A 24620-nucleotide genomic window follows, 5' to 3' on the forward strand; every position below is an offset into this window, starting at 1 on the left:
ATATACAGATTTAAATTGAGTATACTTTGCTATCATCAGAGTTATTTAAAAAAAAACTATATTTCACTGAGTGTCAGAAATAGATGTCATCTTTTGCATTACAATAAACAGTTACATGCTGGCATTTCATCATATCTGAGGTTCAACAAGTGGGAAATTATTTCAGTAGAGTTCATGCTTCTAAGTTGGCTGCTACCTAGTATTTCAGGGATGCTGGGCCATCTCATTCAGAATTGTCTACTCCTTGGCAGCAGCTGTCTTCAGGGTCTTGGGCAGAGAGAGGTAATTTGTATCATGTACAGCCTGAAGTTCTTTAACTGGAGACAATAGGGATAAAACCTTGGAACCTTACAGGTGAAGGATGTTCTCTGCTACAGAATCATTAGTCCTTCCCCTTTTAGTTAATATATAAGCGGTGTTTTTCCTTGTTTGCAGCTATTTAGGTTTTGGGCTGAAGGCAGCACGACTAGCAACATTAGGAGCCCTGGAAAGGGAAGGTAAGGTTGGACACAATAAACAGTTTTGTTTTCTGACACCTGTGCAACATCTACATTTCTCAACTCTCATTCTTGTCTACAAGGCTCCTCCCTTGCTGGCACCCTCCTCTGTTGCATCTGTCCCACTGCCTTGAGGTCAGGCATTGGACCTGGACATAGTTTCTGTGTTTACTGGTGGTGGTTTGTCAAGGAAATAGGGAGATGGTACTTATTTCCTATATATGTATTTATTTAAGGCATTTCTGTACTGCCTTTCTCTGCATGTGAACTCAAGATGGTTACTGTACAAAGAGAGGGAAATAAGATTTAGCATAATTGGCAGTGTAACTGGATGTTAATTCCAGGAGGATTGTGGGAGAATCTTACGCTGGCTGGTGGCCAACCAAAAATATAGATACAATATTGTAGAATGCTGGTCAGGAATGATGTTTTGAGGCTTCAGCCACCTGAACTTGGCCCATGCTTAATGCTCTTACCTCCTAAGTTTGGTTTGAAAATCCCATGCTTCCATTGAATTGTTGCCCTCTGATGAATGGCAACCAATACTGTCAACATGAGAAAAATAACATTTTAGGCTTTTTCAATCTGACAGAAAGTGAGGAGAAACAGATGTATTCTAACTGCCTTTTAGAAAACCTTTATGGCAGGTGGCAGATGAACTGGGAGAGTACATTCTGTAGTCTCAGTGCTGCCACCTAAAAGACTTTGTTGCATCTTGCCACCCATCAAAAGAATGGCATACACAGGTAGGTTCCTATTGAGGAATGTGGTCCTTTCAGTATCTCATCTCAAAACTGCTTAGGTCTTTAATTGGCAGCCAGTGTAAATGATTCAGAGTAGATGTCATGTAACCTTGGCATTGAGTCCCAGTCAACATCCAAGTGACTGCATTTTGGGGTAACACTTCCAAGAATTCTTCAATAGACTGTAAAAGTAGTCTAATCTGGATGTGTAACTGGTCAGGGGTGACTTTTACAGGAAGGATCAGAGATGGTTTGTGTATCTAGGCTAAGAGGCACTTGTGCCTACTTCTAGGACCACCCAGTTGCAAGTATGGGGTCCAGTACACAAACTGTGAACCTGAAATTCCAGGGAAGGTACAGTTCCATCCAGAACAGGTTGACTCTCATACCAGGATCAACAGGATCGTCAAAAGATAGCACCTCCTTCTTGTCAGGATTAAATTTCACTGCCTTCGAATTCTAGTCCAGATAATCCACAGCCTCTTTAGGGTAAACTGAAAATGAGAAACAGGATAATATGTGTTCACCTCTCCCAATGGTCTCATGAAGATATAAAAAATACTGGATACTGTACTTATAGTAGGCATTCAGCCAAGCAGTTGTGTGTTCAGTCTGCCTACAGTGTTTGGTGAAGTTGGTGGTGTACAAGAGAACTCTTTGCTGCATTGTGACTGAAAAGGGAAAAAAGAGGGGTATGGCTTTTAGGAGGTGCCAAAATCCATGCCCACTGACTAAGGTGCCACCAATGGGGGTTCAGAGCAGGGATTGTATGCAGAGTGATTGCATGAGTGTGCGGAGAGATAATCCCCCCCCCCCCATTTCCAATTTTATTTGGGAAATTCATCAATCTTTATCTGCTGGGTGGTAGTCATAGCCCTGCCCCCTGCTACAGTATGGTGGGTAGTCCTGCTGGCCTTGGAGATGCACACCTCGAACTCACTAGAACAAACCCACTGGCAGGCATTATTGACATATCTGTGTGGCTTGGCAATGTCCTTCAATCTTGGCCCCACCAATTAATCATGAGAAATTTTTGCTTTGAAATGGGAGCTTTAAATTACCTGCTACATTTTGTTGATTAATTGTTGATTAATTCTTTTAGCTCTAAGGGTAATGTTTACCTGTAGTAGTTCCATTTTCTTCAGATCCTGCCTCCTGGCAGCTTTGATGTAGACTTCCTTCATGGGTAGCAAAACAATGCTGAGCAAAGATGCAACTTGATCTCCCCTCTAGGGGAGGGGCTGTGGGCATTGGCATGCAGAAGTTCCTAGGTTCAACCCCTGGTATCTCCAGCTAAAAGGATCAGGTGATAGGTGATGTGAAAGACCTCAGCCTAAGACCTTGGAGAGCCACTGCAAGTCTCAGTAGATGATACTGACCTTGATGGACCAATGGTCTGATTTCAGTAGAAGGCAGCTTCATACCTTCATGCGGTTTCTTTTGGGTGGTTGTGTAGGAGCTCTGTGTGTTTCTGGTTTGGCATTTAATACTCTAAATGGGCAGCAATGTAGTCTGGGATATATCATGATGAAAATGTTGTTTCCCCTCTGTGGCCTGTGCTTGACATTCTTACCCTACAGTTCTTTCCATCAGGATTCCATTCTCAGTTTTTGCACTGCACATTCGGACACGAGGGGTCATTGCACACACACCATCCACTTGCATTACCAGGAACTGATGAGTATGTACAGTTTTATGTGCATGGAAATGTGCATCCCTCACTACTGATTGCATTCCCATGTACTTTGCCAAACTGTATATACTCTTGCACTATTTGTAGAGCAAGTGTGTGTGGGTCAAATGGATACCTCTTGTCATCTTTGGACATCAGATCCTTACCAGTTTCATGATTCAGCAAGAAAATCTCTGTGTGAAAATTGCTTCTACTCTCAGATTTTGCTTATTAATCACCAAGCTGGAATGCAGACTGGCAGGGAATAAAGGCACATTGAACAATGGCTGGCATGTGGTTTACAGGGATCAGATAAGAATGGACACATTCAGTTATTCAAATTTGTCCCATTCACATGTGTCCAAGGAAATGTTCCTGGCAAGCCTCTAATACAGTGGTTCCCAGTCTTTTCAGGCCACTGTCCCATTGGTTCCATAAACCCATCCCCTGAGCCCCCTACCCTATAAAATCATTATTTAAAAGAGTGGTTTGCAGAACTCACTAAGGAATATAACACTAAGGAGTCAGAACAGTGACAGTTAATTGTACTTTTATTCAAAATCCTGTTAAGCTTCTGGAATAGTCTATCATGGAGAGCATAACAGTGTATAATGACTTGTGCAGGCAATCACTAAGGTTTTTTGCAACCAGATGTTAGCAATGAATGGTACAGTGAATGATGGACATTTAGCACTGTTTTTTAAATTGACTCACCCAGCTGTAATGCAAATTATGTCCTCATTAGCATGTTGCACAATGTATCTTCCATATTTTCAGCCATTTTATCTGCATCTTTGCACTGAATTGTTGCTGAGAGGAACAATGCAAAACAGTACTCAGAAGCTCACTAACTGCTGGTAGAATGAGTTCTTCACCAGTTATATGTAACTTTCCAGACTGAGAAATCAACAATGAAATATGTAAAATGCACGCAAACCATCAGTGTTTGGTCATGAGGCATTGCAAAACATGATTGATAATATTGGCTGCTTTTGAAAATTATCACAAAGTGATTGAAAAAAAAGTTAAGTTCTTGTCAGGATGTACCTTCTTCAAATATTCAGTTAGTCTGGAGGGTTTCATTGCTTCAACAGAACTTTTCAAAACTTGAGTTTATTAAGAATAGTTACTTATGTAAAAGTTTAATTGGTATGAAGTCTGCAGTACCTTTTCATCATAAAAGAATAATTGTTTGGAAAGATTCAACAGGGATTTAAAATAAAAATATGGCTTGTGGAAAGTAATGAATTTGATACAACTTTGAAAACATTCTGTAGACCATTTTAAATGGCAGTGTGACAGAAAATGTATTTTATAATATATCTGATTGTAATTCTATACAGTGTTCAGATAATTTGTTGAATTTCAATTCAATTTATAACAATAATTTGTCTTGATTGTATAAGGAAGATAAATGATGCTGTTAAAAGTGATGATAGGTTTTAATACCTTTGTAGGATTAAAACCTATCAACACTTTGTAGGACATAGTAAAGAAATAAGTTGTAATAGCAATAAGGCAGTCTATATGGAACTTTTTATGATATAATTTCACAGGCAGCTGTGAAAATTTGCTAAAGGGAAAAGGCACATCCATGCTTTAACAGGCTATCTCCATAGTCGTCTTGATGTATAATTTTCCTCTAAAGAGATACTGAGGCAGATAAATTGGTACTCAGTGTAGATATGCAACCCAGCTCAGACAGAATGCCAGTCTGAAAGACTGGCTCAAAGTTGCACCCTTGTAAATTCATTGACTTCAGTGAATCTGGAAGGATGTAACCCTGCTTAATCTAGGGTCTGAAAGTCTAGAGATAGCTAAGCTTTGGAAAACAATTGTAGTTGCCCTGTGTATTATGTAATTTCTTATTGAAGATGAACATGAGTGGAGGTGAGTTTAGGCTGTGATTATTTTGCTTACATTGCAGAGCCCTAGCTGAAAACTTGCACTGTCTGCTTATAATCTCCTTTCTAAAGAGTAAATGTAAACTCTTTTACTCTCCTCAAATTATATGAGTGGTAAAACTGTTCCTGTGCTGGATTATGAAAAGACATTATTTCAGGGGATGCTATTTCCTAGTTCAGAACAACATTAATACAATTTTGTATTATTGTGCTTGGGGTTCTTCTAAAGATTTTTCTCATTTCAAGGCCATCTTGAGCCTTGCATAATGCTTTACCATGTTTCCCTCCCTACCATTGGTCTACCATCATTTGTCCTACGCCATTTTCCTAGATCCCAGGCTATCCATCCAGTATTGTCAATTTCTGTCCATTTGTGCATTTCCAGTTTGGCTTGGTGTCAAATGTTTTGGGGTCAAAAGTAGTCGTATTTCCCAGCCTGAATCCCCTTTATGTTTCTCCCCTACAAAAACAAGGCCAGGGCCCTTAACCTAGGTGGAGTCTAATGAATTGAGCATTCCAACCTATTCTTAAGAAAGCAAAATCTACATTTTCTTCTGAGAATGGAGCGGAGTTTGAATTCTCACCAACTTCTTTTTCCTGCTATTATAAGGGATTAGAAAGCATGAGTCATCCTGATTTGTCCTGTCTAATTCTCTTCAGCAGCAGATGGGCAGACATTCCGAAGTTCCTGTTTGCCAAAACAGCTCGAAGCAGAATGGCACTTCGGGGGAGTGAAATATCAGTATGGGGGCAACAGAGAAGGTAAAGTGGAAGGATATTAACAAGAAACTGATGGTACTTTATTTTTTCTTATATTTAGAATTACATCTTTCTTGGGAGTGGGGCTGTAGCTCAGTGGTGAATCATCTACTTTGCATGCAAAAAATTCCAGGTTCAATCTCTGGCATTTTCAGTTAAAAGAATTTTTCTGTTTATTTAGGAAATGTGTATGCTGCCTTTCCAGAATCTTGTTTCAGGCAGTTTGCAAGTGAAAACAAGGAGTACATAAGATACTAGAATCAAGCAATTGGCACAAAAACATTTTTAAAAACTAAGAAAAGTATCCATAAACAGACCACAGGCTAGAAGCAGAAGTTAAAAGAGAATATCTTGTTAAAAGCCTGGGAAAAGAAATGTTGTGGCTTGGCACCAAAAAGGCAGTGTAGTAGGTATCAGGTGAGCCTTAATGGGAAGGGAATTCCGCAAGTGAAGTGCCCCTACAGAAATCTCTGGTTGCTATCCACCTCACCTCTGAAGTGGTGGGGGGGGGCACAGAGAGCAGGGCTTGTGAGGCAGATTGTAACTAGAATGCTGGACAGTATGGAAGGAGGTGGTTCTTCAAACACCTGAACCCCAAACAATTTAGGGATTTACTTTCTCCTGTTGCTGGTTCCGGACTTGCATAGACCCCCTTGACATAGCTGTTAAGGAGAAATAGTTGAGTGTCATCCATCTATTAGTGGCCGCCTTTTCTCATTTTTATTTAATGGTTTTAATTGTTTAATTCTTAATTGTTTTATTATGTGATTTTAACTATTTTATTGTGTTGTAATCCACCCTGAGCCCATCTTGAGAAATTCACAACATAAATAAAAGAAATAAATAGTGGTGGCAATTCAGTTGAAACCCATGGATGGTCTCTCCCAGTACTTTCACGTAGATGTTAAGACAGCATGGGGAAGAAGAACTATCACAGGATCAAGTAGCAAATGATATGAGCTACCTCTGCCTGCGTTCTAGGAGAGCTGCTGACAGTTAGGCAACAATGGCCTTGATAGGCCAGTTGTGTGGCTTATTATACGGCAGCTTCATATTCATGGCTTTGGGGTCTAGCATAGAGGCTGTGAAATGACACAGCATAAATTCACTTTTTGAAATGTTTTGTCCCTCTAAATTAATGTAGCATTTTAGACAGTTCTCAAAGGTGATGAAAACACTGCTGTACCCACTTGGAGTGTAATGTTCTTCTTGTTGTGATAACACTGTAAAGATATCCTTTTGTCCACAAGCTGAATATTTAATGGATGAGATCTGGTACCCTTCAATAACCTTCACTAAAAAAAAATGAATCCTTGGAGATAATAACCACGGAAGAATGTTAGGATTTTATTACATCTTCTTGCTGTACAATTTAAACTGTGCATTCTTGGTCTGGATCCCAGTGAAGCCATCTGTTGCAACAAGGATTTGTTTGCATGACTTGTGGTTGCTTATTCCTTTTAAATATTCTGCTGTTTATCCTTGGAGCAAAATGTGACTGTATTTGAAAATTAAACATGGCAAAGGAGTTATTTTACAGTCTGACCTGGTTTAATGGCTTCTTTAAAATAATAAAATAGATTAATCTTGGTTTCATATATATGTATAGATATTGATGGGGCAGACAAGTAACATGTGACAGGGGATAGCCATGTTTAGTATCTACCACATTCATTTTAAAAGGCTAAAAGCATTGGAAGGACAGGAGTCTGATCAGGGGTGTGGCATTGGCATATAAACTATAAACCATTTTCTCTTACACCATTTCCCTGATCTCAACCCTCCCCCCAGTTGTTTCCCATAAAGATGAAAACATGCAAGGACCATACAGTTAATTCCAGATGGGTAGCTGTATTAGACTGTAACGGTGATATAAAACAGGAGTCAGATGACACCTTAAAGACTGGCAAAATTTATTCCAGCATAAGCTTTCATAAATCATAACTGACTTTCATGAGTCAGGTCTCAAAGTGAGCGCTAACTCATAACAGCTTATTCTGGAATAAATCTTGTTACAGCCTCTCTGGGCTCCTGTTTTATTTTGATACCATATAGGTATGTGCCTATAAGACTTTTACCATAGGAAGCACAAATAACAGCTTGGGGGATCTATTTTGAGAAAAGTGTATGGGCTGGGGAGGATTCCTTCCCCATCACACTGGGTGCCTCTATGGCTGTTTTTAGCCTTTTTTTTTCCAAGTAGGAAATCCTAATGACAGATTGCCCGGTTCATGTCTACTTTGGCTCTCAGATATATGATTTCAGAATGGGGGTGGAGAGCTAGATTTCTAAATATAGTAAGACAAAAAACATGGCAGCTGTAGTCAGGTAATAGTGGAAATGTCCAGGAAGACCACCATTTCCGTTCAGCTGCAGTCAGAAGTCAGTTTTACTCTCTCTAAAAGACAAGAGTTCATGACTGGAAGGCTGAAATGTTGGGGCAGAGTTACCTTGAGGATGGCCAACCACTGTTGTATTTCCTTGCACTGTTTTCCTTCATTTAATTTTTATAATCTGCTGTGTCTGTTCATGGCTCATGCTCTGCTTACTTTTGTGTGTTATCTTAGCAGGGGAAACAGGATTTGAATCATGTTATTCTGAAGTCCTGAAGGTTGTACAAGGGAAACTGCACCAACCAGATGAGATTCGCAGAAACTCCTTCTATGCCTTTTCCTATTTCTATGATCGGGCTGTGGATACTGACCTTATAGGTGAACAGCAACTGTTTGAAATCTTGTCTGGGCTGAATGACATTTGGAGAATATTATCTTTCTTTTAGTCTCAGACAGGACTTAAAGGTTGTGTTTTGTGTAAGGGTATGCTGTTGGATTCTTCCTTAAATCTTCCGTATCCAGCAAATTTAAGCAGACCTTTATTATGTTATATTGTTAAAAAGCAAGACCTGACATGAGACCCAAACTTAAAAAATACAATATCTGCCTGAAATGGAGCCCAGCTAAGCCAGGGGACTTTAGAAGTCTGCACAAGGGTTTCAATTTCTGTACCTTAAATGAGCTCTACGAACTCAGGATGTAATCCACAACCATTAAAATCAGTTTGTCATCCATTTTGGTAGACTTTATAAAGCATCTTTTTAAAAATACATCTCTGTCTTTTGTTAAGTGTCTTCAAGCTAGGATGCTTATGAAATCCTTTTATCACCCAGTTTCTCTCCTGAGTTTGATCTGTCCACTCAATGACACAGAGCATTGAAATGGACCTGTGACTTATTCTTTTGCTTCCCTAATTTCATTGTGGATAAAATGGTTATCAAAGATTTCAGGTTTTCATGGCTGGTAACATCATTAGGGTTTGTAGAATCTTTCGGAATCAAGTGCCGTGTTCTACTGGAGAAAGTTTTCCTTCCAGACGTTTCGTTCTCAGCTGCGGAGAACATCCTCAGTGGCGTTGCAGCCGGAGCAGGTGCTCTGACCTTCTTGGCTGCTGTGCACAGCAGCCAAGAAGGTCAGAGCACCTGCTCCGGCTGCAACGCCACTGAGGATGTTCTCCGCAGCTGAGAACGAAACGTCTGGAAGGAAAACTTTCTCCAGTAGAACACGGCACTTGATTCCGAAAGATTCTACAAACCCTAATGATAAAATGATTGTTTAATACATACTTCGTTGTTTATTTATTTCTCAGTGTGATGTTAGAATACACAGAAGCTGATAGGCTGTTTAGCCAGGGGAGCAGCAGAAGGTCTTGAGAGGCAACATTTTGTGCCTCCCATGTTGCGGAATAATGTATGCCTGCACCGTTTATTCAGTCAAATGATCCATATGGCATACCATACGAAATAGCAAAGTAAAATACCCATTCAAATCCAATATATTTAGTTGAAATATTGAACAGAAGTTTCTAATAAAAGGAAGGCTAGAGAAGCAGAACATCTGGATGCAGATGAGAGAAATGATAATGAAACTAAGTGAGGGAAATTTGCTTATCTCCAGGCTGGAGAAGCTACATGCCCCAAATACAAGGAGAGAAAGAAACCGATTTCCAATTCCAATCACTGCCTTTTGCTATGGATCTTCTACTAACAGATGTATTAGTTTGGAGAAGTATTTGATACTAAAGCCAATGTTTTGCTTTATTTTTTACTTCAATTCAGTTCGAGTTTTAGTGATAACACCTAACTTATCAAACTCTTTGTTCTGAACTGGGGGATTCTACCTAATCTTCTCCAGCCCCACACCACTGCTTTAATTCTTTTAATTAAGTTAACAAAAAAGTGTTGGTGAATCCCTATCTAGAAGTCTCATATATATCTCGTATTGTAACGCCTCTGCTTGCCCAAAATTATGCTTTGTTGGTCTTTTACAAAATATTTCCTCAGCCGTACTATGATAGTTATTTTTTTGATATTTCAGATTATGAAAAAGGTGGCATTCTAGAAGTGCAAGACTTTCAAAGAAAAGCTGAAGAAGGTAAAGGGGAAAAATGGAAATTAGAGCTAGGGATCCTCTCAATGTTCTTATCAGAGAAGAAAGAAGAATACTGTAGTTTACTAGCTGTACTACTTTTGAAACCATACCCTGAGTTCATAAAGGTTCTTGCGTGTTTTCTGATAAGGGATATTTGTCACGTTAACTTGTTTTCTATAGTGGGATTTTTTAAGCTTTAAAATGATCAACCACAGTCTTATGACCCACCACCTTGCCAACATAGGAGTTTGGGGAATTGCCCTACAATGGTTTTCCTCCTTTCTCCATGGCCAGGGACAGAGAGTGGCACTTGGCAAGGAGATCTATCAGCAATACCTACTTGAATGTGGAGTGCTGCAGGGGGCGATCCTCCCGCCAATGTTTCTTAACATCTTCATGTGCCCTCTCGCCCAGTTGATTGGGGGGGTGGGGGGTGGGCAGAGTTGCCACCAATATGTGGATGACACCCAGCTCAGTCTGTTGCTGAATGGCTGCCCAGACTCTGCCCCAGAGAACCTGACCAGGGCACTGGTGGCCATCGCTGGATGGTTGCAGCAGAACTGATTGAAACTTAATCCAACAAAGACAGAGGTCATGTACCTAAGCTGGGGAGGGGGGTGTTGAGTTGGGAATCAGGCTGCCCTCCTTGGATGGTGCACCACTTGTGCCAGAGGGTGAGGAACCTGGGGGCAGTCCTGGATGCTCACTTACTATAGAGGCCCAGGTCACCACAATTGCCAGGTCTGTCTTTTATCACCTTTGGCAAATCAGGCTCCCTATCTCTCCCCCCATGACTTAGCTACAGTGGCACATGCAGTGGTTACTTCCAGGTATGATTACTGTAACTCACTCTGTGGGGCATGCCCTTGTGCTGATCTGGAAACTCCAGCTGGTGCAAAAGGTAGCAGCATGCCTGCTAACTGTTTTGCCTGTGTGGGCACACAGTCAGCCAAGTGCTACCCCAATTGCACTGGCTATCAATTGAGTACCAGATCTGCTTCAAGGTACTAGTTTTGAAGCCTTGCATGGCCAGGGATTGAGATACCTGAGGGACTTCTCCCCATATGTGCCCTGGAGGGTTTTACGCTCAATTGATCAACATCTACTGGTTCTCCCAGCCCAAGGGACATTTGTCTGGTCTTGAGCAGGGCCGGGGCTTTTTCAGCCCTGGCCTGGTGGAACAAGCTCCTGCCTGAGATCAGGGCCCTGTGGGATTTACTACTGTTCTGCAGGGCCTGTAAGATGGAGCTGTGCCATCAGGCCTTCGGTTGAGGCAGAAGGCATCCAATGAAGCCAGCCTCCCTCACTGAAGTTTTCCATCATCATTAAGCCCAGATTGAGATGATCTTGGGATCCAATCTCTCTAGTTCGATTGTATTTTGATACTGTTATCTGTTTTAAATATTGTTTTACATATTTTATTAAAGTATTTGCTTATCTATTATAATAAGCCAATGGCTCTTAGGACATATGATGTGATCCACAGGGAGCACAGAATACAAGTATAAATAAATAAAATGTATATTTATGGTGTGGTAGAAAGTTTATGATTGTATGAAGATTACAGGCATTGCAAACACAAGGATATTTCTACCAGCTGCATAGATAATGCATTCTAATAACAAGTGATCTCAAATGGGAATCATTAAAAAAACAGATAGTAGAGCAAGCCCTTAAGGTTTCTCTGTTAGGACTAGCATAGATGTAATACTAGCTGATCTTCCATTATGGCTGTGAGATCACGGTTCCCTCTCTTGCCACCATTTCCCAGCCATTTTTAACCATTGTTCATCATAAACTCAAAACTGAGGTTAGTCAAACTTAACCCTCTTTAGTGGGTGCTATTCCACCAGCATTATTTCATCCATTCATACACAGTAGGGGAGCCCATGATCCTGCTGCTCATTCCTGATCCCTCCACAGCCAACAAGCACTATGATTGCAGCAACCCCCATTGTGCATGAGAGAAGGCTGGATGTGTGTGATATTCACATCTATTGTAATGCTAACAGAAGTTATCTTCTTAACTTTGTCATAGTGTGTGATAACCTGGAGAGGTACAGCTCTGCCAGCCCCTTTCTGTGTATGGATCTCTGTTATATAACAGCCTTATTAAAAGAAGGATTTGGATTTGGAGACAGCACAATTTTACAGGTGAGCAAAATTAGATAGAGGAAGCCTTGGTTGAAGTGGGGGTGGGGTGGGCTATATTTAGTTGCTATTTCCTGGAACTGCTGCTGCTCCAGATCACATGGTGGCATGGCTGTTGCTCCCCATCAAGATTAGCAACACTTCCTGATTTATTAGGGTTTGTAGAATCTTTCGGGTTCAAGTGCCGTGTTCTACTGGAGAAAGTTTTTCTTCCAGACGTTTCGTTCTCGGCTGCGGAGAACATCCTCAGTGGCGTTGCAACCGGAGCAGGCGCTCTGACCTTTTTGGCTGCTGTGCATTGATGCACAGCAGCCAAGAAGGTCAGAGCGCCTGCTCCGGTTGCAACGCCACTGAGGATGTTCTCCGCAGCCGAGAACGAAACGTCTGGAAGAAAAACTTTCTCCAGTAGAACACGGCACTTGAGCCCGAAAGATTCTACAAACCGTAATGATGATACCAGCCGTGAAAACCTGAAATCTTTGATAACTTCCTGATTTTCTTTTAAAAATGTCTTGCATAACTCAGATTTATATATTTGTATCCCAGGATTTTCAGGGCAGTTTTTTGTTATTCTGAATAAATTCTTGATAGCAGGCAATGTTTATTTTCACTAACCAGTGGTTCCTGTAATTAACATTATTTAAGTATGATTGACCTTAAATGCAGCAAAATATAGACGTGTGTAGTGGAGATACTTTTGCTTGAGTTCTGTATCTTAACATTTACTTACACCCCATTGGGTTGAGTATCTCCTAAAGAAGAGATGAACAATAGATTTTTAAAGTGTTTATAACTGAAGTATAGTGGGACAGCTCAGGAGGTTCCTTTTATAAGGAGATAGGATTGCAATCTACTACAATGTTTATGTATAGCCTACGCTTCACTACATCGTTTTCTTTCATTGTAACCCACTTTCTGCATTGTGATCTGTTAGCACTGTTTTCCAAGTCTTTGGCCTATTGCATTATTGGTCTTTCCTGCTAGTGTGAATTGATTTTTATATTTTGTAATCCACCTTCAATGTCAGCAAGGAAGGCAGAGTATAAATGAAATAATACTTATAACTTAGGAATGACTTCTACAGATGTTCCTGTTGCAGCTGTTGAGATTTGTATTGACAATCTTGCTTGAACTAAGGGGAACTGATTTCATCCCTTTTCCTTTTAATAGCTGGCAAAGAAGGTGAACAACATAGAGACAGGCTGGGCTCTAGGTGCTACTTTTCATCTTCTGCAGTCCTTGGCACTCTCCCACTGAGAAGACATTATCTGCAGGATACTTTTTTTGAAACAACATGCAGTTTAACAGTGTACAGACCAAAGAAGAAGACCGGGCACCTCTGAGCTGCAGAACAGAATGGGTTCTTCTAGGATAATAAGTGCTCTGGACATGAAATAGTTGTATAATGCCAAAGGATCTGAGCTCTCGCTCAGTAGCCTTGAAACTGATCTTGTTCAAGGAGCTCAGACATGTCTTTGGCCAAAGCATTTATACACATTTGGTACCAGCAGACCTCAAGGCATGTTCATAGTTGGAGGCCTTTTTGCACATGAAACAATGAAGGTTCACATGTAAAGTAAAGGAGCCTAGACTAATAACAAAAACTGGAATGAGCTGTTTACCGAAACTTTCTTTTAGGCTGTTTGAAACTTGGTAATTAATCTTTTAGGATTAGGTAATTCCTAAGTCTGGGGAAGGGAGTTCTTGGCTGAGCTGAAGGAAAGACAATTGGTGGAAGAAATTATTTAACCTATGAAGCTGCAGAGAATGTAATTGTTTAGGAATCGCCACAAGGAGTGGTTTCCATTTACTAATCTTTCTCCCTTCCATAAAGCTGTGAAATGGTAAATACTGTGCCAGAGGCATTTTTTCCATCTGCTTCAGAATGAAATTTTCTAAAGATTAACAGTCCCAATTTACTGCAGAATTTAAATGTCTGGCTGTAACTGCATCAAACTGAAAAAATGGCCAGATTCTTGTTTCTAGTATAAAAAGTTTCTTCATGCCTGAATCAGATTGTAGATTTCCAACTGCAGTGTTGTGCACATCAATATTTCATGAAGATAACACGAATGTGCAGTAACTAAATATTCTATCTTCGTATGTGCAGATAAACTATTGGACAAAATGTTCAGATGGTTTTGTCCTTCTGCTTATTTTTGGCTGAAAGCGAAGGACAAATTGGTGTGTCTACATAATATCTAGATAAAATGTGTTTATACATTTAGAAGAAACCACTTCCCACCCACATCCATTCCCAATTCATAAGGTACTGATAATGCCCACAGTGGTTCTTAACCCATTAATGGTTAAGATAGAGCTCAATTAATCCACTTCTCGCATTCTAGATTTGGCTTACTGGTAGTGAGACAACCTTGTGCTTTGGTAGTAAAGAGGATGGTAGAAGTAAGGACAGTTTGCCCCTGGACTACAGCAGCATAATTTGCTGGAGCCCTGGGTAAATTATTTTTGTCCTAATTTGAACGTTTGGGCATATCTCAGTTTTGGAGCATTGCTATTTCTATACCAAAGGCAATCTGTGTTTGGCAAAATCAGGGCCTTGTTCACCTTAGCTACTGTGTATATCATAACAGATGCATAACTACTCCTCTAACGAAGACTTCCCTTCAGTACACCCCTCACCATGGGCTTTGTCTACTTAAGGGGTGAAAGATTATAGTAATAGTTTTTTTGTTCTGATTACTCCAGTGGTGACACAGAATTTATCCTGTTTTCACAAGTGTCCATGCCTATCCAGTGAACTGTTTATACTTTTAATGATCTGCATAGGTTGACCTCTGTTTAAAGGATTTATGTACATAAGTGGCAGAGGAGGAGTTAATAAAGTAAACACTAAATGCAAGAAGCTTTTTTTAAGAAAACAAAGAGGTTTTAGGAGGAGTTAATGAAATAAACACTAAATTCAAGCAGCTTTTCTTAAAAAAGAAACGGAAGCAGAAACAGTTTTTAGTATATTTAATCCTGGTGTAGCAGACATTTTAGTTTAGCTTAAATTACCACAAAAATTTAAGCTGAACAGTGAATAGACTGAGCCTCTCCAGTGTCTACATATGTAGCGCAATATGAGTGCAGGCTACATGCTATCAAATATCTTTTCATTCATTCTTTGTTCTCAGTTTGGTTGGCTGCAAAAGGGCAGCATAATTATCTCTGTTTCTTAGCTGTATTCATATTTCTTGGGTGCTGCAGATCAGTTAAATGGACAGCATTGGGATTAGCTGACTGGTACGTGATCAAGACAGGGCCCTTTGAATGTCTATTTTAGTAATTAAATGATATTTTAACATAATGTTTTTGGACTCTTGCCTGTAATTGATCCTCACTCTTGATACTCAAGCCTAACGATGAATGAGAATGCTGCCGTAATCCTTAGGAGAGAACAGGCAAGCCACAGCCCTATATGGTTTTTGTCACAACCAGACATTGCAAAACTAACAGCCAAGGCTGAAAAAGATGCTGAAATAGGAAGAATTGAGTGACTCCTGAGTAATCACCAGCCTGGCCGGTCTCAGAACGTGAGCTGGAAGTGATCCTTCACCTGCCCTTGTGCATGTCATGTCTTCAAAGAATGAAAAAATAACCTGGGCTTTAGCTATGGCCGCAAGTAAACTCTTTCCAATAATGTACCTCTGCTGCCAAACAAACTTTCCAGGTTTCAGAAGTCCAGCACTGGTTTAGGATTAAAAAATATTGGCATTATAGGAGAGAACCAGCTGCTTGGTCTCTCTGAATGAAAAAAGTCTTCAGCTATAACAAGCAGACATAAGAACCTCATGTTCCTCTTTTTTCCATCTATTCAAATATCTTAAATCAAATGCAATACAACCTTTACATATGAAGTCTAAGTCTCCAGCAGTTGGCCATGAATAGGAAATTTAGCTTCATAAGGAGGTCATTTACTGGCAAATGCCATGATCTGCTCCTAAAAATGGAGAAAAAAGAAACATTACTTACATTCCTGGCTAGTGTTACATCTACACCAGGGGTGGCTAAATTTAATTAACATAAGAGCCACGTAGAATAAATGTCAGATGCTTAAGAGCTGTAAGACATGAACATCAGATATTTGAGGGAGGGAGGTAGAAAGAAAGCAACTTTATCTTTAAATGCATTCTCCAAGCTGCTGTCTGGTTTGGAGAATAGATTTAAAGAGAGAAATACCTTCTCCAAGTCAGCCGATGTGGCAGTGGGGACTTCAAGAGCCACATGTGGAGCCACAGTCTGGCTACCCTTGACCTATACAATTACTTGTTTACTGAAAAGGGAGGAAACGGGGTCTAATACATGGCAGATGCGTGATCAGGTTTCCCAACCTTTAACATTAAAAGCTGGAGGAGAGAAACAGGCTTAGGGGGGCATGTAAGCCTTTTTTGTACTGTTCCCATGATAGGATTGCTGTCCCCACTGCTGTTAACTGCTGATATAGTACAAGGATGAAGGTTTCTATTGAGGAAATGTCACAAGAGAGTGCTAATTCCACACAGCCTGAATCCAGGTGCCTTTCTCCACACAAATGCTTTATATTATAAAAACAGTGGGAGATACACTGCCACATAATGTGTGTTGCCTGAATGCAAGATCCTCTACTGATAAATTTGTCAGCACTTTGTGCTGAATAATCCAGTATTAGTAATCATGTATACAAGCAAACTCCCCCCTCCCATGAGATGGCAGAAAAAAGCACTGCAAAACATGGAAGTAATTGCGAATTCTTTCTTGTTTCCTACACCCAGAGATCATGTATACCAGTTCTTTAACATTGCCCACTGTTGCGGGATGGGTGGGGACAGGCAAGTGTTGCTCAAAGGAGATAAGAGCCTAGACATGAGTAGCAAAGCCGAGAGTCCAGTCCAAGAGTTGAAAGCCAGGAAGTTGTTTGAAAGGTGTAATCAAGATGTCCAAGGGTCAAAAATGAGCAGGAGTCACAAAGTGCCAAGAAATGAGGTAAGAGCCCAGTTCAGGACCACACAAGCAAGGCAGAGTCCAAAGCAATGGTTGCAGTCAGCAACAGAATGACTTGCTTCCACACTCGCCCTGTCTTCTGCTTCCCCATTTATGCTGAGTATACAACTGGACTGATGCCTGAGCAATGACCTGGCTTAAACCCAGGTGTCTCCGGGCAATAATCTCTACCTGGTAAGATGCAATGCATTGCATGCCCAAGCTAACATGGAAAAGTAGAGGGACAGGCTGAAGGTACATAACATCTACATGCAACCATGACTGCATATGCAACAGCCATTTCCTGTTCTAGAGCAAGTTTGACAATGTGCTAAATGTTGCATTTGATGTCTACAATATCTCCACCAGCATTGTTTCTTGTAGGATGCAGCAGAATCAGCGCAATGCTACTGTACAGTTGCTTTAAAGGAGGAACCATTTCATCCAAAATGTTATATGAATGTTTTGCTTTCATTTAACAAAAGTTACCTGCTTTACATTCAAATTGTGAAAATTAAGATATAACAAAGCAAATATAAAAACTGTGTTAAGTGGTGCTCTAGATACTAATCTCTAAATGCTGGTTAGTTAACTACCAAGTCACAGGCAGCAAATGGTAAACTATCTCAGAACTTGTGATATGAAAATCTACTCATCCCCTGATCTATCATCATAGCCCACTCATGGCTCCTTATATGACAGACAGTACTTTTAAAGTATCTTACTTTAACTGAAGTTGCCACATTAGTTGCTTGTAATCCCCAAGTTCTTAACAGCACAAAAGGAGCTGAGCTTGTAGAGTACAGCCTCTTCAGCAGGTCGACTGCAGCCATCATAGAAAGGTTGTGCCTCTGCTGTTCTTGTTCATACTGCAGCAGATGATTTAAAGAGCCTACAATAGAATTATTCCATAAGTCAGCAGGTGATACCCATTACCATAAGGGGGTTAAACATCAGGTGTGAAGGCTGGACTGGGCTGACAAAATTTTCCACTCTGGTACACAGGGCCAAATCAAGTGATCTGGTCACCCTAGGAAGGTATAAATTGACACTCTGCTTTCATCTTATTTGTGCTGAGCAGCATAGCATTGGCCACAAAGTTGTCTATCATATTGCCCTTAGGAGCTCAGGACAGTATACCAGGTTCTCCTGTCCACTATCTTCACAACAGCCCTGTGGGTAGACTAGGCATAGAGTGTGACTCAAACTCACACAGTGAGTGTCACAGATGCATGGAATTTGAACTTGGGGTCTCCCAAGACCAACATTTTAACACTGGCTAATAACCAAGGGTTTCCAACAACTTTAAGGATGCCAATACCCACATTTCCTCCTTACATCCTCATTTTTCAAAATCCTCCACTAATTAATGGAAGACTGTTCAACATGATAAGTCAACCTGAAATACCTGACATTTAGAACATTATAATTCAGAAGGCCAGATGAAAATTAAGGGTTTACCGGAAAGATTATTGTGACCAGTCTCAGCATCCATGTTCTAGTCACTCAAATACATATCAAAAACACTGAGAATTTCAGTGCTGTATTCCTAAAAATCACAACAAATTTTATTAGAAACTCGCCATATTCAAAAGTACATAATTTCCCTTGATGCTTACCATATGCACAATTTCTCCTTTTGACACCTGCTTAAATAACCACTATCCCTGAACCACTTACTCAAAATTATACTCTAAAACTCTCCAGTAAATGCATATGAGCTATCATTTTCTGGTTCTGTGGTCATAACTGCTGAAGTATAAAATGGATTGGAATGGTATGTAATAAGAGCTACATAATATTAAATGGGTTGGAAAAATTAATCATTTCAAACTTTGAGTACAACAGGGTGAGTACAAGATAAATAGTCTGCACCCAAAAGAGCAGTGTTTGCTTCACACCAACTTGACCTGAAACAGTGGGAAGGGACAGGATGGAAGGCAGTGATAAAATATACTGAGTAACTAAATCCACATAAGGTAAACTTGTTTATGCATCAAACTAGAGACTTATTCTTGAAGGATTAGTGCCTATTCACCCATTCCTGCTCAGGCTTGTCCATCCCTTTGTTCTTTCCACACCATCCAAGAGATGTGTAGCATGATCAGCCATCACCACCACTTGCCGCCTTGTTCAACCAGTGAATGCAAGAATGCAGCCACTTGCACATAAGCTTTGATGAGAAGGCAATGAAACACAAGCTTGGCTGCTTTCTTCTACTGCACCAGAAACAATTTCTCCAACATACTCTAAACTGCGTTGCCATGACCATTCTACCTCCATTTTGTGGTCCAACTCTCCACCCTTCTTTAGTCTGTGACCAGTCAACCTGTTCTCCCAACTCAGAAGAGACTGGCCTGTCCATGTCTACAGAGTTGTTTTCAAAAAACAATTCAGTAGCCTTAGTTGGAAGATGTGTGTGCACAAGACAAGGGAGGGCAGATTGGCTAGAATAGGCAGGAATAAGCCACTTTTGTATGACTAATTTTTAGTCAAGGAATGTAATAGCCAACAAATTTGGTCAGAAAGGTGCAGCCTTCATGCAAAAGAACAAGCCTAGATAAATGCTCCAAGGTTATTCTCAAACATTCAGATCCAATCAAAGTACAAGGACCCTTTGTCCAGCTTCAGTCTCACCAAACAAAAAAGACCTCCAGTGGTCTTGCCTAACAATCTCTCCAAAAACTCCTAATTTTGGGGTTGGTGTAAATCAGAAGTCCACATAGATCGTTGGGTGTCTACATGCTCATAAGCTATTCAGAGACCTCCACACAGAGAAAAGGATAGGAACTATCTCCCTCCACCTGCCTTGCTGTCTTTCTCTTTCTTCCCAGTGTGGTGAACTAAGATCCAGCAGGTTCATACCCCCACTATGCCATGACGTTTGCTGGGTGCCAGACACATCCTCTCAGAACAGGCTACACTGATAAGGTTGTTGAAAAGATAAAATGGAGGGAGACCAATGTACACTGGTTTGAGCTCCTTGGAGGAATGATAGGATAAAAGTGTACTAAATCAAAAACATTTCTTCCTTTTCATCCCTTTATTCTTTGCAATGCATACTGCACAGTGCAGGTAGATACTGTGCAAAGGTTGGTACTGTAGAGGTATCTGCAGTATCTGATACTGCAACATACTTGCTTTTAAAAGCAACATCTAACAAACATAGCTTTGACTCTTGAGTTTATACCCCAAAAATCTTGTGCTGAGTTGCTACTGGACAGATTTAGCTGTTCTACTGCAGACCAGCATGACTGTCTTCTGTAACTATACTGCAACATACTTGGGTATCATCACTGACTTGCATTCTTATACTTTAGTTAAAAATTCTCTGATTATTCCACTAAACCCGTCTCAGTCTTTAGCCCAATCTTGCACTGGAGCTGCATCATTCTGTATATAAAAAAAATCTCTACATTAAAGCACCGTGGAAGCAACCTCTGAATTACTGTGCCCCATTTGCCAGATTGTTGTCATTTGTATTAAAGCCAGTTTTGCAGGTCTTTAGGCAGTAGATCTGCCAATGTGGAATGCCATAAAACTTCCAACTTCCAGCAACATGAGTATGAACCAACTAGCAGACAAGAACAAACGGCTAGAACTTAAAGCCTTTCTGACAAAACATAAAATAGTTGTCTTTAAAACAACCGGTGTAAATATCTGGTATGTAGCATATTGCACTTTGGTCCTTTCAAACTCCTCTCTGATTCAGTGGTGACACAAATTTCTCCTTTGTACAGAAAGGTGCTCCTTTTATAGTCTACAGTAGGACAAAATTATGTTGAGTTCACAGGCAGTATAAAAATATAGTGAATAAATAAAATATATTTGTTTTTATTATGGACATTTGCATGCCACTTTTCCTTTACACCTCACAGAAGTTTCTAACAATTCAACACAGTATAGAATGGATAAAAAGTATAATTTTAAATCCTCACCCAGGTCCTTCCCATTGAATGCTGCAGCACTGAGATGACGCGTCAAACATGCAATATCACCAAATCCCATATTTACGCCTTGACCAGCTAGAGGATGTACTCTGTGAGCTGCATCCCTAAAGAGAGAAGTCAATGGCAGCTTACACCCAGCACAAAGAGCAACCTACAGTTAAGATATTAAAAAACAACACTGCCACTGGAATTGTATGAGTTTTACTGATAAGGACCTCATAAGCTGCCTGCATTCATCTGACAAAGTGAGCTCTGACTCACAAAAGTTTACGCCACAATAAATGTGTTAGTCTTTAAGATGCCTCAAGATGTTTTGTTATTTTGGCTACTGCAAATTAACATGGCTGTCACCTCTGGAATTTGTCCCTCACTATAAGTGTAAACGACTGGGAAAGGCAATGGCAAACCACCCTGTAAAAAAAAAAAGTCCGCCATGAAAACGTTGTGAAAGCAATGTCACCCGAGTCAGAAAAGACTGGTGCTTGCACAGGGGATTACCATTAGCTTTATAATCTTTGGCCAATGATTGCCCTCACATACCACATCTGCTTCCTATTCCCACAATGTCTATGCATTAACTTCAGCAATACTGTTAATCTATGTCTCTGAAACTCATACTGACTCCAGATAAATTTCACAAATCTCTTGAGAAACCACTGCTACTCCCCAACAATAATCTCTACCCCATACTCTAGAAACAGCTCATTTCTGTCATTCAAGATGATGTCCTTCTTGATACCACAATCAACCCATCCTCCCAAAGATCTATCCCAGTTTTAAAGTTTTTCAATGTGAAATTACCCAATAAGGGCCACTCGATGTTGGACATATTCGGTTGCATGCCCCAGTCCAAGAGGGAACACAGCTCGGCTCTTTGGATCCACTTTTGCAACACTTGGGGGCAACTGACGAGCTGCAGACCCTGATGGCATCAGCAGAGAAAGGGTCGATCGGAACATGGATCCAGCAGTATCAATGAAGTCAGAGTGATTTGCATTGCTCCACTGAATAATGACAGAGATTTGTTTATATATCACAGAAAGGCAGACAGACTACAAAAGGAAGCGAACACATAATGAAAATTCAAAAGATATATGTCTTCTAATTCTACCTATTTAAAGGCTACAGTTAGAAGAGGGAAGAAAAAGGTAACTGGCATTTATCACCAAAAACTACTGGTAAAAGGGATGGAGATAAAACAGTTTCTTGTCTTCTGTTCTCAGACCTCTCAACATGCTTTTCATGCTGAACCCACACTAGATACCTTTCATGCTGAACCCACACAAGAAATACAATGGGATTCACAGGCTGATGGGGCTTCAATGGTCACTATTCAATTGTATGTGACTGATGCAGGCTGTGCAGCAGCGTCAAAATAATGCAAGGCTAATTCCTACTCAGAATGGTAGTAAATTTCTCTAATCCAAATGCAGAACAACAGAATGCTAGAGAGGGTAAAAAAGACCAAGCTGAAGCTTCAAAAGTAAACTGTAAGACAAGGTTGACATTTGCTAAGTTATTGGGGGAACAGTAATTGCATATTTAAGAAGAAATTTACTAACACCAGTAATATATTCACTATCCATAAGAATTACCATACAAACATGAATAAACTTGCACTTTGTTCAAACCAAAATTAAGGAATTAAATTGACATGCTTGTTCCCAAGAGCCAGCTTGGTGTAGTGGTTAAGTGTGCAGACTCTTATCTGGGAGAACTCAGTTTGATTCCCCACTCCTCCACATGCACCTGCTGATGTGATCTTGGGTCAGCCACAAGTTCTCTCAAAGCTGTTCTACTCAAAAGCAGCTGTGTGTGAGCTCTCTCAGCCTCACAGGGTGTCTGTTGTGGGGAGGAGAAGGGAAGGAGATTGTAAGCCACTCCGAGACTCCTTCAGGTAGTGAAGGGTATGGTATAAAACCAACCTCTTTTCTTTTTCTGTTTTTTTAAAATCATGAGACTTAGTGGAGTACGTAAGTAAGTAGTGCATATATGAGAGAACAATACTCACAAAAGCAGAGTTGATGGAGTCCACAAAACTTTCCTCATCCATACTCTGAAGTTGCACCGCATGTTCGTGTGACGTGGACCAAACCAAAGAGCTGGCAGTGTCAGATAGCTGATTTAACAAACAAAAACAAGTCAACTTCACCAAATCCACCCACTATGCCAAGTGGTGCAGGAATCTTATTCCCATTTAAAATGTGGAAGGAGTCAGAACTTCCAGGGTTGGATCATGGAGAATTGAGCCGCTTCTCAAAAGAGGAGCGGACCGGAGCCTCTGTTCTGGGCAGAGAAGGCAATCCCAACGCCTGCTGCCTACTTTTCTCAGTGAGACATGCTTAGGAGAATTCTGAGGGGATTTACTTTGGCTGATGAGGAGTTCCAGTGGGGTTCCTTTTAGGCTTTGAAGAGTCCCCGGCGAAGAATCGCATTCCAGCGTCTACAGAGGGTCTCTGTGGTCATTAAATTGACTTAAATTCATCATGGTTCAAGCTTTCTTTGGGCTATTCTAATATCTAAATATCTATCTCTGGAAAGAACGGTGTTAAGAAGGATATATTGGGTTGCAAGGTAAGAAGATCTTTATCTATTGTTCCGGGACTAAAATCAATTTTACTTGAGATAAAGATTAAGATTTGGACTTAACTACAATATTCTAAAGTTGTAAAGAAGAGAAGGGGGTAATTTCGGGACTTTTGGAATTTAAGAAGCAAAGTTAAAAGACGAAAAACAATTATTGTTTGGAATACTTGAGGTTTCTGCAAAAAACCTCCATCGTCACTGAGTTGCTGAACTGGAAGACATCACAGGAAGTGGCGTCATAAAAGTATCGCAAGATCTCTCAATCATCGAGAATGTGATTTTGTGGCAAGAAAAGAAGAAAGGAGCCATTAGAAGAAGGGAATTTTTAAACCTCCTGGCCTTCTCTAGGATTTTAAAACCATAGAAAAATTGCAGCAGCCATTAAAGGAAAGTCAAAAAACTTAAAAGTTTTAGAAAAAAGAACAGGACTTTAAAAATTAGTGGAGCTGGCAGATATTATAATTATAGAGTGAAACATTTTGGATTATATAACGAAGTAATTTTGGCAGTCTTTTGGAGAAAAAGGGAAAATCTTTCAAAAGGGTTAGAAAAATCGCGGACGCCATTTTGTGCATTTTAAAAACTTTAAAAATTAATATCTCGAGTTAGGAAGCCCTGAGAACGGCGATTTTGGGCTCATTGAAAAGGGCATCTTCTAATCTACAAGACCCTGTGGTTTAATTTTAATTTGGAGAGATCAATTTAAGAGCCTATTTATGTAATGTCTGAACACAAGCCGGGACCGAAATTGACACGTGTAAGGACCAGTTCACTTGAGGAAGGCAAAATGTCTAAAATACAAGATCAACTGGATGCCATGGAGGCAAGACTGGTTAAAGTGATGAAAGACTTAACTGATAATAAGAAGCAATTAATTAAAGAATTAAAAAAAAAGATATAGAATCAAGTGCGGAAGTGGTGAAGACAGAAATTTAAAAAGAAATTGAGGATCTCAGAAAGGACTCATAAGTA

At 40.2% G+C, this 24620-nt stretch overlaps 2 protein-coding genes across 9 annotated transcripts in view; one reads left to right on the forward strand and one right to left on the reverse strand.

Moving 5' to 3' along the window:
• ENTPD5 (ectonucleoside triphosphate diphosphohydrolase 5 (inactive)) overlaps positions 1-15460 on the forward strand; it is a 29445-nt gene extending 13985 nt beyond the window's left edge. For 3 of the 8 annotated variants that reach the window (XM_060262241.1, XM_060262243.1, XM_060262242.1), the window contains exons 9-14: positions 436-497; positions 5477-5578; positions 8143-8286; positions 9946-10002; positions 12038-12153; positions 13321-15460. In XM_060262241.1, the coding sequence (XP_060118224.1) occupies positions 436-497; positions 5477-5578; positions 8143-8286; positions 9946-10002; positions 12038-12153; positions 13321-13407 (568 nt within the window). In that variant the 3' untranslated portion in view covers positions 13408-15460. The remainder of the gene's footprint in view (positions 1-435; positions 498-5476; positions 5579-8142; positions 8287-9945; positions 10003-12037; positions 12154-13320) is intronic. The other 5 variants (XM_060262245.1, XM_060262246.1, XM_060262247.1 and 2 more) reach the window with 3 other exon arrangements.
• Positions 15112-24620, reverse strand: part of COQ6 (coenzyme Q6, monooxygenase) — a 33055-nt gene continuing 23546 nt past the window's right edge. The window contains exons 8-12 of the mRNA XM_060262240.1: positions 23074-23181; positions 21864-22066; positions 21051-21166; positions 17838-18004; positions 15112-16093 (exon numbers count right to left, since the gene is read on the reverse strand). Coding sequence (XP_060118223.1) covers positions 16064-16093; positions 17838-18004; positions 21051-21166; positions 21864-22066; positions 23074-23181 — 624 coding nt within the window. The 3' untranslated portion in view covers positions 15112-16063. The remainder of the gene's footprint in view (positions 16094-17837; positions 18005-21050; positions 21167-21863; positions 22067-23073; positions 23182-24620) is intronic.

This window comes from Heteronotia binoei, chromosome 21 (assembly GCF_032191835.1).
Source record: "Heteronotia binoei isolate CCM8104 ecotype False Entrance Well chromosome 21, APGP_CSIRO_Hbin_v1, whole genome shotgun sequence".
In the NCBI taxonomy this organism is placed as follows: Eukaryota; Metazoa; Chordata; class Lepidosauria; order Squamata; family Gekkonidae; genus Heteronotia; species Heteronotia binoei.